The sequence below is a fragment of the Colius striatus genome, chromosome 2 (assembly GCF_028858725.1).
Source record: "Colius striatus isolate bColStr4 chromosome 2, bColStr4.1.hap1, whole genome shotgun sequence".
Lineage (NCBI taxonomy): Eukaryota > Metazoa > Chordata > Aves > Coliiformes > Coliidae > Colius > Colius striatus.
Window position 1 is genome coordinate 57,853,950 of NC_084760.1, and position 14,051 is coordinate 57,868,000.

Here is a 14,051-nt window from a genome sequence, read left to right on the forward strand (position 1 = left end):
ACAACAACAAAAAAAAGGGCTATTGGGAAATTTTGCTATTTACTGGAAAGTCTCCTTAATTAACAGAGAAAATGGGAAAATGTTTAATTTAACTGATAGATTTCTTTTCAATTTATTGTCAAAAGTTTGCAGCCAGTTTTCACTTGCTCTCATCCAGGGTTTAAGGTACTTTAAGCACACAAAGCCCAACCAAAAGTTCAAAGAAAATGGTCATTTGCAATTTTTCTCATGCGAAAGAAAGACCACAGAGACAACAATTGATGTGTGTGTTTGCTGAACGCTCTTTTGTAACCGTTGCTTATCTGAGAACAAGCAACTAAAGATTAGAAAGTCCTAGAGGCAGGTGAGGTGAAGGTAGCTGGACAGCTTAATTTTTGTTGGAATGTAATTTAGACATCAATTTTACCAATGGAGAGGTGGCCTTTGCATCCCATTTGGCGTCTACAATATTATGAAGGTTTAGTAGGAGACTTTAGCACTTTTAACGACCATTTCAATACAAGAAAAACAAACACTGACAATACAGCTATCCAGGTGCAACAAGGTTGATTTGGATATTTTCAGTGCCCTTAGGATCTGAAGGCTGCAGGCAGTAGTTCCAAGGCCAAAACACAAAGATGCCAATGAGAGCACCGATATGTGTTGCTCACTGCTGCTTCTTGGTGGGCAATGAGAGCCCTGCTCAGAGGACCTCAGCCCTCACCTAATCCTGCTTGTATTTGTTTCAGAGTGAGTTCTGTGGCCCTTTCTTTACTTGAAGGAACTAGGCAGGAAAGGGGAAGGTGACAGCTAGTAAGAAATACAGGGAGAAAAACACTGATAACGTAACTATGTAATCAGCACAGTAGCACTCCAGCCTTTTGTGAGAGTGGGTATATGTCGTGGGCAGCACAGACTTGGACATTTTCTGGTCAGACTGATCTCTCTTAAACATCTGCTACTTCTCTCCAGATCCCATGAAGGAGAAAGAGCATTACTCACAGTTTGCTAATCTGGCATCAGGGTCACTGGAAAGAGGGAAGGGAGACTGTGTCTGAGTCACCTGATTTTGCCCAGCCCTCACGTTTCATGATAAAAGCCCTGCAGCTACCAACACCTGGTTCACAAACCTTCACAATGTGGCCCTACTTTGGCATGCATGTTCTACTTACAGTGACTCTTACTCTGAGGCCAGCAACTGCTGCAGTGTGGAGTAAAAAAGATGCCACTGAAGATGCCTATCCCCCTCTGTGGGACCTTGTCCCTGAAAACCTGCAGGATTTCCTAGTAAAGGACAACAAAATTGTCATCAATGCTTGGAACTATCAAGAACGACTGGGAGTATATAAGAACTTGCTAAACTCTTCAGCCAAATATTTTACTGCCTTTGGATCCCAAAATTTTGGCAATATTCTCTGGGGATTACCATTGCAGCACGGGTGGCAATTTCGTACAGGTATGAAGGGTTTGGGTTGGAAGAGACTCTAAAAATCCTCTAGTTCCAAACTCCCTGCCATGGACGGGACACCTTCCACTAGACCAAGTTGCTCAAAGCCCCATCCAACCTGGCCTTGAACACTTCCAGGGATGGGGCATTGACAGCGTCTCTGAGCAACCTGGTCCAGGGCCACCCCACCCCCATTGTAGAGAACCTCTTCCTAATAGCTAATCTAAATCTTCTTTCTGTCAGTTTGAAGCCATAACTACTTGTCCTACAACTATGTGCCTTTGTAAAAAGTCCCTCTCCAACTTTCCTGTAGGCTCCCTTAGGTACTGGAAGGCTGCTATAAGGTCTCCCTGGAGCCTTCTCTTCTCTGGGCTGAACAATTCCAACTCTGTCAACTTGTCTTCACTGGAAGTGCTCAAGCCCTCTATCAGGAGTTCTATCCTTCAGCTGCTGGAACAGCTAATTGTTTACCAGACCTACTTTGGGTCATCCTTTCCAAGGTTTTTGCCTTGCAAGCCCAGTGTAGCCTCAGATGGTGTAATTTTGACATACCAAGCTAAACTACTAATTTGAAAGAGAATTCCTGAATGAAGGGAACATCCTTGTCTTGTTAATCAATAGTTATTAAAATTCCTAATACGAAAAGGTTTTACTATACACAGGAATGGTTAGAATCCAGAAGATCTGTGGTTTATACATACAATATTTCAGTCAGCTGACAATCTTAAAAAATATATTCCCAGTTGCTCTAGTTTAATACTATAAACTAAAAAAAAAATACCTACTGGCACATTTCAGGGCTTGCACTCTGCAGTGCTGTTCTTAAATTGCTAACTAATGGTTTGGGGTTTTTTTTGTTAATGTGATGATATTCTGTCAGTAGATTAACTTCTATATACAAATAGTTGAAAGTTCACTTCTCTCTCTGAGAATTTGTTTCCATTTGCCTTTTTTAATCAGTTTAGGACTAGCTTCATTATTTTATAATTATTTTTTTCTTGTTTGTTGATTTTTATTTATTTTTGTTTCATTTTTGAAATTATGTCAAAATTCTTATGGCTCATTCCTCGAAAGCTGGTTGTTATCTGGGGCAGTCATTCTTATTTGCTTATTGGCCATGCCAGGGAAGCAGACACAAAAACAAGGGTGAAAAGTCCCTTGAGGCTAAGGCTGCTATATCTTATTGAGGGCTTTTTCAGTGAAAGTCTTCTCCCACATGCTGCTTCACACACAGCAGACAGTAGTGTGTGTTGACTTGCCTTGTTCTAGCAGCCAGGAGAGGTGGGAAGAAAGGAATAAGAATCGATGATGTTTTCAGGAACTTGTGCCTTGTGGTAACCAGGTGTAAGGATATGCATCTGTCTATCTGTTGTTTTCTTTATTGGTTGTAATCTGTAGTTTCATGAGGTGATGGTTTGTGTGGATGCTGTGTGCTTGGAAAAAAACAGAGATGCTGCAGGTGCTGGTGAAGGAAGACTGACAGCATTTAGTCTTACCTAACAGAAAATTAACTGCCATGGCAAAATGGGAAAAAGGAGATAAACAAAATCCAATAAAAACAATTAGCTGGCATACAGACAGCAGCAAAAAGAATTTGGTTGTAGTTTAAGCAGGCTTTTTCCTCTTTGTCTTCTTTATGTAAAGAAAAAGGAAGAAGATGGCTGGTGCAGCAGGAGAGTTAGCCCAATGTCTGGAAGAAGCAAAGCTGATTGGATGCACAAGCTACACTTGAGTGGCAATCTCCTGGAAATGATCTAATTTTGTAGCATGGTCTCATCCACAAAGTGATCATGCATCCTCTTACTGTGATAGTTTACAAATTGAGATGAAGGACACCACAGGCGAGACAAAGACTGTTACCTGGTTGCACAGAAAGATAAAGACCTACTCTCACCTGTCAAAGAGTCATAGGACTGGTCCTTAGACAAAGAAATATGTTTTTGAAATTAGATGATCAGAAGGTGAAAAAATAGTAAAAAGAAAAATATTGCATGTCTGGAAACAGTTTTACAGTAAAAAAAAAAAAGAGCAGTTGAAGGATAAATGGGTAAGGGGAAAGAAAGACATAATTCTGGTGCATACAGTAGTGAGGTTAGCAACTGGCTAAACCTGATCTAGATAGGCAGCTGAGCCAGATTAGTGAAGAATGTCTGAAGCATTTGTATTTCAACATATAATTCTGAACAAACAAAAACGGGGTTTGGGTTCATGGTGTAAGACAGGAGGTCCTTGAAAACGTTACAAAAATTGTTGAATTAATAGTTCTGTCTGGTCATGAAATATGGTCATGCTGAGAAAATATTTTCATGGATATAGTCTTACATAAATCATAAAAAAAGCAACTGAAGCTTCTACTTTATGAGAGTGGTACAAAGCTTTGCAATAATTACATATGGACATAAAATGAAATCAGTATCTTGCCTATATTTACAGTAGAGACAATGATGTTGAGAGAGCAAGACTGATAGGAATGAGAATGTGGAAACAAAAATTGCCACCTGAGAGACAGAACTAAACTGAGAGTCTCACCTACATAAACTGAGGAAACTGGACAGTCTCCACCCCACTTAGAAGAACTGACATTTAAAAGTACAAATCCAGGATTAAGAACTTTATGATAGGTTCAGATAGCATTATATGTCTGAAGAGCAGGAAAGGTTGTACCTGTATTTAAGATGGAAAAATAGGATAAGGACACAAAAGTACTCATTTCCCTTGTGTCAGCATTAGATGAGACATTAGAAAAAGTATAGAGGCAGGAACATTTAAAGGCAAGGAGCTAAACAGGAAAAGGAACAAAGAGGAGCTTTTTGAAGAGAATTGTATAATTCTTTTCATTTTTCCCAACACACCTAGGCTAATAATCTCTGATAACATAGAATTATTCTCAAAAATGTATCTTCTTCTTTTCCTTTATCTTTCCCATTCATAATCTTTGCACATCAGTAAACTACTGCTGCCTATTTCTGACCCCATGTGGAAGTGAAATCTTGAAAAAAAAAAATCTGTAAATATTTTAAAAAGTAATTTTCCATTTAAAAAAAAAAACCTCAGTTGAAATGTGTCTCCTTACCACTGTCAAGTTCATACTCTCAGTGCTCTGCTACTGAAAGTTACAGGCTTGAACAGCTAGCATGCTACAAAGCACACGCTCTATTCAGTCAGCTAGAGAGGATCATTAGGATAATCTGTATGCATATAATCCTCTCTCCTACTTGAGTAAAAAGTATCAGAAAATTTGGTTTAGTTTTTAAAGAATGTAATGAGGTTTAATTCTAACCTGACAGAAATGTCAATGTTGGCATTCAACTGAATCTGCTGAGCAGAATTTGGGAACTTCTGGAAAAGCTCAAGTCATTGGAACTGACCATGGCATTTTCACATTATACATTTAAAGTAGACTTCCTCACTCATTACATGACTAATTACCACATAATGGACATGTACATTATGCTTTCAGGAATTAGGTTATGTCACGTGTGTTTCTCCATGTCACGTGCTTAAAAAATATGCCTTATATGCTGTCACAAATTATTGTGAAACATCTTGCATGTTTGCTACAGCACAAATGCTTGAAAAAATCCTGCTAATCAGATACAAAGTTCGGATGCTTAACATGCTGTACGGGTGTGTTTGTATGCATCATTAAACCAGAAACGATTCTGTATCACACAACCAAGTTAGGCGAGACAATTACTAGCACATTTAATTTGTGCTATTCTGCTCGTTAAGTGGCTCTCCTACACTAGCAGCCCTGCATCTACTGAAAATGATACACCAGCTATGCATGTGTTTATGTCTACATGTGCATGTATATTTATATCTCCATTAAAATATGACTGTGATGTCCTACTTTCAGACAGTTCCATAAATTCTCAGAATATATTTACAGTGAGGAATAAATTGAATTGTAAAACACAATCAAATTACTATGCACTGTATGAAGTATTGACTAAGCAATTACTCCAGGAACAGTAGTTTATGAAATAAAACAACAGTAATTGTTCTGCTACTCTGTACAGAAATCTGCATGCTTTACTCATTTTTTTTTTCATCTCAGTGATATATTTCTATGTTAAAAAGACTAAGAAGTTATTGGTTTATTATTTCACTTGATGCAGGCAGATTAGCAGATCCTTCCAGTGTGACTTCATGCGGCTATGAAGATGGAGACCTTCTGTGCATATCTGTAAGAAGCTGGTGGTCCTGTAAGTATATTCCATTACAGTGCTCTTCAAAATATGATTAGTGTCCTAGAAGGCAATTTAGAATCTTTCTTTCCTTTAGGCTTCTATATTACAAAGTAATTTCAATGCTACATAACTCTCCATTGAAAACTTGCAGCAGGACACTTAAGTGTGTGTGAGTAAATGGAAGTTAATTCTTTGACAACTTATTTGAGAAAGGAAAAAAAAATCAATGCAGCCTTAAAAATGTTTCTACTACAAAAACACAAGTAAAAAAAATATGACAGGTGTCTTTATTTGTAGGCATTTGTAGAAATTACAGTTTTCTGTTACTTCAGAGTAGAGTTGTTCAGTTAAGATGCTAGTTCTTCAAACTAAAACTTAGTGTGAAGATGTCAAGCAGGAATCTTTGTGGTTCCTGAATCACTCTTGATAATACAAATCTGACAGGACTTTACTGCCTTCAGTTGCACTTTCTCTTCTCACTACGAGGAGGACATTGTAGTTCTGAAGTATGTCCAGAGATGGGCAATGAAGCTGGTGAAGGGTCTGGAGAACAAGTCTTACGAGAAGTTGAGGGAACTGGGGTTTTTTAGCCTGGAGGAGGCTGAGAGGACGTATGATTACTCTCTTCAGCTACCTGAAAGGGAACAGTAGTGAGGTGGGAGTTGATCTCTTCTCTCCAATAATGAATGACAGGAAACAAGGAAATGGGTTCAAGTTGCACCATGAGAAGTTTAAATTGGGCATTAATTTTTTTACTGAGAGGGTTATTAAGCATTGGAATGGGCTGTCCAGTGAAGTGGTGGAGTCACCACCCCTGGAGATATTCAAAAGGCACGTAGATGAGGTGCTGAGGGATATGGTTTATTTTAGTGGTGGACTTGGCAGTGTGAGGTGAGTGGTTGTACTCAATGATCTTAAAGGCCTTTTGCAACTGTAACAATTCTATGATTCTATAACTTGACTGTGGTTAGTAGGTTACAGAGAATTCAACAAAGGGAGACTTTGTGCCATCATATCCAAATAACTTCATCATCTTCATTACACTGATATTTATCCAATAGTCTTTCAAATGTTCAGCTAAAAACTAGTTAATACCTTGACCTGGTGTATGTGACCTACAAGGCAATTTTTGATCACTTTAATATTGGCTTTGGAGTTCTAGCAGGTTAAAATTCTGTTAAACTCTTTTTCTTTATTCCAGTAAGTAGCAACAAACTGAAGACAATGACAGAGAGAGAGAAGTGTAGACACGTGAATTTCCTGCATCAATATCCCTGACATTTTCAATGTTTTCCTTATACATTAGCAATGACTCCCAGTGCAACACTGTCTTCTTGTCCCTTGGGGACTTGTCCTTTTCTCTTCTGACTGGCCAAGTATTTCCTTCTGATTTCTCATCCAGACCCATATATAGGAAGTGGAGCAATAGTTTCCTGTGAGCAGGACAGAGATGCATGGTAGGTGGTCAAGTGTCGATGATTTTGGTCCTCACTGCCAGGACTATGTACAAAATGCCTAGGCAGTCCGTGGCCCTGAGACCAAGCACGCGTAAATGACTTCTCAATGGAAGGGTTCAGGAGCACCCACCCATAAGGGAAAACAGCTGTTCCCCAGGCTCTTCTTCACTGACAGTTATTAAACTACAACGAAGATAGAATTAAGAGGATAATTTAATATCTCAGCTATGGAATGTTAAATAGCTCTACAAGCACTCTCAATTAAGATTTGATCTAGTACAGGTGAGAAGTGAACTTGGGTTTCCTACTTGTGGGGTCTAACTGCTCCAACTTATGGATCAGACCAAAGGAAGCCATCATCCTTCCAAACTAATTGATGTAATTTCCAATAAGTTTCCAGTGAGCAAACTCTTTTTTCATAGATTCATAGAATTATAGAGGTTGGAAGGGATCCTTAGAGATCATCTAGTGCAACCCCCCTGCAGAAGCAGGGTCACCTAGATCAGGTCGCATAGTAACATGTCCAGGCGGGTCTTGAAGACCTCCAAGGAAGGAGCCTCCACAACCCTTCTGGGCAGCCTGTGACACTGCTCCATCACCTTTACAGTGAAAATAAACTTTTTTTTTAAAGGTAAAGTAACTTCTACTTTTTTTAAAAGTATTTTTTTTTCCAGTAAAATATCACTAGAATTTGCCTTTTCCTTTCTCATATGCCTAGGTTGCACAGAAGTTTTTAAAAAGAAAACAGTATTTATGAAATACCCCTTAGTCTTTCTGTACTTAGTTCACAACTAATATTTGAGACTTTTGGCACTGAAGAGAGAGAGTTTTTGAGAGAGATTTTGCCCTGTCCGTAACAATCTATAAAGGTCTAACTTTTTTCTGTTGCTTGTCCTTTGTTGCAAAGTAAAACACACTGTCAGCTCATGCAAGTTTATCAAAGGACAATATGTAAATGAATATTACAAATAATATCTAAACAGTATAGATGTCATCATTAGTGTATTCCAGTATGTATTTCTCCCTGGCTGAACATAGTTGTATCAGTCAATCTGAAACTCCTGCATTTGGTATGGGAAGTGTTTGGGTTTTTTATGCATTAATTTTTCATTTACTTGAGATTAATGCCTGCTTTTGAATTATTGTTACAGGTATGAATTACTACCTGTCTGTCATACCCTTTCTGGGGGCAGTGGAGGCTGGCCTCTTTGGGCAGCTGGAATATGAGATAGAAATATTGCCACCAGAGGACAGAAGAGCTGATTTCTGTTATAGTGCTGCTGACTGCCGGTCTCACATGCCCAAGCTCATGGATGCCTGGAAGGCCTATTTTGAAGTAAATAATTTTACTCCTTTTATTTTTTAATATTTTGTAGGAAATTATCTCAGAATATTACCTTTAAACAATTGTGACTGTTGTTCGCAAGACTCAGAGATCTTGATTTGCTTTCAATGACAACTTGACATAAAAGTAACAAGAAAGAAAAATCAAAGGCAGAACACAAAGTAAATAAGAGATAAGAAGGCCAGGATTTTTGAGTTATGTGAGTTTTTTCCTTCCTTTAAATAATTCTGTATTTTGGAGTCTGTCCTGAGAGAATGTTTTGTTAACAGCTATATTTTTATTCTTCCTATACTGCTATGTCAGTAATACAAATTAAGCATGCAAGACAGAAGACTACTCTTGAGAAATGGCCTTGCATTGGTTTTATAGTGTTCATTTATTTCTTTGATCATCAAACCTGAAATGCTCAAACTTCATTCAGAAGAACACCTATTTATGCAAGATGTTCTCTTTCCTCCTCATTCAGCTGCTCCCTAATCCTAAAGATGACAATATTTTTTTCAGAGATTCAATAACTATTTTTATAGAGAAACTTCTAAATTCAACTTTTTTTTGATAGCCAAATAAGTGATAATGATCAGAAGATTAAAACCATAAGTCACTCTGGGCAACTGTAAGTGAAAGTAGAGGTTTTAGGAACAAGACTGGATTTGTTTTAAGATTATTTTACCTAATCAGTATGTTTCAGAAGTTATTATAACAGATCTACTCTTCTAATAGCCACAAAGATAACAATTAAAGATAATTTTCTTTCGTCCTGAAAATCTTCCGAAAGTTGTGGCTGAAAGAGTATTAACGAGTTTTGAAGCAAACCAGTATTTCAGCATGGAAGCTTCCATGGCCCTCAGATACAAAAGTCCACTGAACTATTGTGACAGAGTACCCAAATTAAGGGATAAAACTCTCGTTCTGTTATGAGATAATTAAGGATAGTAAGCCACCTTAACTTCACTGGGGATATGTATTCAATTTATATATCTGTATGAATAATAGCTTTGTCCCTATGACAGACATTATAGTTACTTGCAAATCAGCACATTCCAACTACCCAAAAGCATTTTCCTTTAGCTTTTCAAACTTACTGTTTTGTGAGATATGTGTGTAAGCCTGAAAAATTCACTGGGTTTCAACTCTTCCTTGTTTCTCTACCCTTTTTTCCTCCCTGTTGCTGCAGTATCTGTTATCTACAGAACAGGAAGCTCTGAACCCTGCAAACTTCTCCTCCTTCAAGCTGGATGATGCACTCCATCTCATGTGGAAGGCACATGTCACCTCCATTGCTTATGCGCTGCCCAAGTTTCAGGACAGGTATGGGGATGTGAGAGGTGCCCAAAGGGGATTTTTCTACCTACATGTCTCTTTGAAGGGTAGTAATCCAACAAAGTCCATGTGAGCTTTCTCACTTGAGGCCTCTACTCTTTAGGCTTTGCTTTTCCTTTTACTGTCTTGGAGCATGGGATGATTGGTGAGATGTCCTCCCAGCTGCAAAAGGCAGGCAGGCTGTGAGCTTAAAATGAGATACTGATCCCTCTCTGAGAGCCAGAGCCTGAGTCAGGAGTTGTGTTTTGTCTGTGCAGAGACAGCAATGCCAGGAATAATTATGTGTAAAGTGCTGAAGGAGGCTTTAAAGTCACTGTGGCCCTGAGACTGCTCAGGATTTTATACTGAACAAAAGACATTTGGGATAAATGATCAATTTATGTGTTCCACAGGGAATTTCAATTATGAGTTACTTTTTTTTTTTTTTCCTTTTTTTTTTACCTTTTTCAGCTTAAAATATCTCTCTGGTCCAGAAGCAAATTTCGGTGAAGACTGGGCTAATGGTGTAGATTTCATTGCAGCGACACACTTCTCAACAGATTTACCGACCACAAACTACTTCCAGACTTTCCTGCCCCAGAGGATGCTCGTTGAAGGGGATGCCCCTTCATCCATTAGTGACTTCAGTCCACAGCAAAACAGTGTCCTGGTTTCATTGAGTGCTCTTCACAAAACAAATAAATTAACAGGTAGGAGCCTGACCTGCAAGTGTCTACTGTCCACAGATGTTTAATATTTTGTACTCTCTGACCAGATTGATATGAAATAGTATAAACACTTCCTAGAGACTCACAGTAAAATAGCACATCTATTTCAGTCACAATCATAAGTAAACAATACACCAGAGAGTAAATGCAACTATGGAATAATGCTGATATTATTCAGTGAGGTTTTCACGTGAGACAAATGCATCATTTGAGGAAGCAGATGATCTAACTTTTCTTCCTCCAGTTTTCACGTGAACTTTAAAATCAAAGACACTAGTCTGTACATCACCAGTTAAATCTGAAACAAATAAAGTTTGTTTGTAAATCTGCTACAAATAAACTTATCAGATCACTTGAGATCATTACAAAAAAACAAAACCACGCAAATGAATTTTTTCTGTCCCAGCTAAACTATTATCATTCGACAGTGCAGGCTTCATCACGTCCACTAAAACTAGTCGCTCATCACCATCCAGCGGCGACACACCGAATTACACTCTTCTGAGGTTTCAGTTCATTCGTAGGTGTTGCTGGGTTTGATATTTTTTTCGTCCTTTGTGAGGGAAAGTTATTTTGAATCTTTAAATAAAAATATAATCTAAAAATACACTGAAAAACTAGTGTCTAGAGCTCTAGCATTTGTTTTATGATCCTCTTCTGACAATATATTTTATGTAAAATTCTTTCACTAGTTTTATTTGTAGGCAAAAAAGCTATTCAGTATTGCAAAAGAGCATCCTAAAATCATGGAGTGTTTCCCTCACACCTTCCATATTCCTCAAAGCCTGAATAAGAATCTTAACAACTCCATCCCATGCCTGGTAGTCTATGTCACAGTTCGAGTTTTCTTGACCTGCCTCCAGGGTCGGAGGAGGGCATAGGAAGGTAATGCATGACCAGTAACACAGCAAAGAAGGAGCAGAGCATCAAGGCAGCAGGGCAGACGAGTACAGCACTGGAAGGAGAGAGAAAAAGAAGTATAGATGCTGAAGGAGATAGAGAGAAGGAAAGAGAAGAACAAAGAATTTTCACACAAATGCAGTCATAATCAAGTCCATAGCTAAAATCCCTTGCTTTGCAGGCAGATTTCCCTGACACTGCTTAAGGGATGGGCTTTGGGTCCAGCTGAGAGTTAAATGCCAGCTAACCCAGACTGATGCTGATTTGCAGAGCAGAAATAAAGCTTTAAACTAAATTTTACTTGAGTCTGGATCCACAGCCTCAGTGGAGACCTGAAACGCTAAATCTTTATTGCTACAAAACTCCGATGATGAAAAGGGACACACTGTTTCGGCAGAATCAGGCTCTGCAAACTTTTAAATACATTCTGTGAAATGTGGAGTCCTCTTCTGATACTACAAACTTCAACAGCAGATAGAGGGTCTCAATATCTCTTAGAACGGGATCCTATTCAATTCAGAGTGAGATCTGATTTCTTGATTCAGTTTTATTACTCTTCAATTCCCACTATTTGCCTTTGACAGTCCAGTAGCACCCTGTATTGAGAGGGTGCTCTGGTACATCTAAAGCTTCCCAATTCATGAACAGTCAGAAGCTTTACTTTTTCTGCTCTTCCTCTTACTGATATCCAAAGATGAGAATACCAGATGTACTGTTATTTAACACCTTTCCTGCTGTCCGTACCTTTTCTGTAGTCCTCCTATGGTCTTCCGAGGCAAGAGGACTGTTTGTTGCCTTCTCCCCTCAACTCTTCATCTCCCCAGTACAGTACTGTGCAAATCAAATTCTTCTCTGTTGCACGTTTTATACAAAAGCATGTTTTGCAGAAGAAACTCCTCTTGGTTTTCTGGTAGATTTTTGTTTACCCTCAATTTTCCTCTATGAACCCTTTATCTGTGATAAAGGTCAGCACTAAGAGGAGAGGGGAACAGGCAATCACTACACTAGAAACTGGTACTAATGCTGGACTGGTCAGGCATGCTTCCTAGAGAGCCACTGTTTATTGCCTGGGTGAAAGTATTAGGATCGTTTGGTTCTTTAACTTGAGGTCTTTGCTGACATAAATTGCAAGTTCTTGGTTGCTTTAGAGTAAAAACAAAGACATGCATGATTATAACTACCAGGCTACGGCTGCATAAGCCACGAAACAGTGGGCAATTACAGACCCAGACCTAACAAGCATCTTCAATCATTTTGACTCAACACTAGTGACAAGGGAAAAAGCTAGTTGTCTGTCAATACAAAGGATCCTGAACTGAATGAATGGCCTCTGCCTCCCTATACATTTGTAGGCAATTATTACCCCATCATCACATTCCTCCTTTGTCTACATTTCACTGTCCACAGGAGAACAGGAGTGGATGTTTGTTGCCAGACTTTCGCTTCATCCCTTGTTTGCTGCAAGCTGTGTATGCTCCATGTTAAATTGACAATGTCATGTTGCATTTCTTTCCCAGGAGGATTGCTGTTGAAGCTCTGGCAAAAGGCTATGTCTACTGAAGCAGGAAGAAAAATGGGCCGAAAACTGATTGAAGACTTGGTTTTGACCCAGTGAGAGTATAAAATGATTTGGAGGAGCTGATTTGACAACATCCAGTTTCTTGAGAAAAAGCAGTTCCAACATTGATTGTTTTAATCTTTACCAGATATATATCTGGTAATCTGGCCTTGGTAATTTCTTACAACAGGATTTCCTGAGTAGACATGTGTGCATCTCATATTGAATCAATATTTTTCTCCTTTATTTTCCTAATCAGCTTGTTAGTTTAATTCAATTCTCAAATAAAAAGACATCACAGAAAATCTTACTTTATTACTCTTTTTTTACTTTATAAATAATGTATAATTATTGAAGACAAAATTAAATAAAAGCAAATTATATTCTCTTTCAGATTGGTTTTTCCTTTGTATAGAGGGATCCCACTAGACATATAATTAGAAGGGTCCTTGAAGCTCTAGTAGATGATCATTAGAAACTTTTCTTTGAAGTTCTGATCCAAAACCAATGCCTTGACTACTTCCCACCAAAGCTGTTGTTTTGCAGACCAGCTGCAATCAAATTTGAAGCTTTCAGGCTGATTAAATACTTGATTATAGATGGATTCCCTCAGTATACTGCTTTTCAACAAGAAAATGCTTCGTGTGGTACTGTGGAGACAGTCCTGAGAAGTCCTGAGGCAAATGAGCTTATTCTGTAGCGGCTCTTATTGTGACCAACAGATTTTTGATTCATTTCACTTACCTCAAGAAAACATTGATCTATCTATTGATAGAGTACGTAGTCTACATAGTCACAGATTGCCTTCATATTCCCTCATGTCTAATCGTTCTCATTGCAACATGTTATACATTAGATTTGACTCCTGAGGAAGAGATATATTTGCATTGTTTGCACCCCCAGAGCCTGGCACACTCAGACCCAAATGTTAATCCCAGTCTTTTGGGTGATAATACATACTGGAAATTAATGATAACAACTTTGCATCAGAGGTTGTGGGGAAGTGAGATAGCGGTCCTTCAGGCAGACAGCAGCTGAAGTTTTTTAGGAAATCTACTGACTTTGTTCTCTATCTTGATGAAAACTTCCCCTAGAGAATGGCCGGAGCTCCCTTTCTCTGGTGGAGAGCAGGGAATGTCCACTGC

The 14,051-nt window shown here is 38.6% G+C and overlaps 1 protein-coding gene across 1 annotated transcript; it reads left to right on the forward strand.

Annotated features, from left to right (window-relative positions):
• Nucleotides 1-1,116: 1,116 nt before the first annotated feature.
• C2H6orf58 (chromosome 2 C6orf58 homolog) lies at nt 1,117-12,963 on the forward strand. Its single transcript, XM_010198127.2, has 6 exons — nt 1,117-1,435; nt 5,548-5,634; nt 8,228-8,412; nt 9,596-9,729; nt 10,192-10,430; nt 12,866-12,963. Exons 1-6 carry the CDS (start codon nt 1,117-1,119, stop codon nt 12,961-12,963), a joined length of 1,062 nt encoding a protein of 353 aa, XP_010196429.2.
• The last annotated feature ends 1,088 nt before the right edge of the window (nt 12,964-14,051 follow it).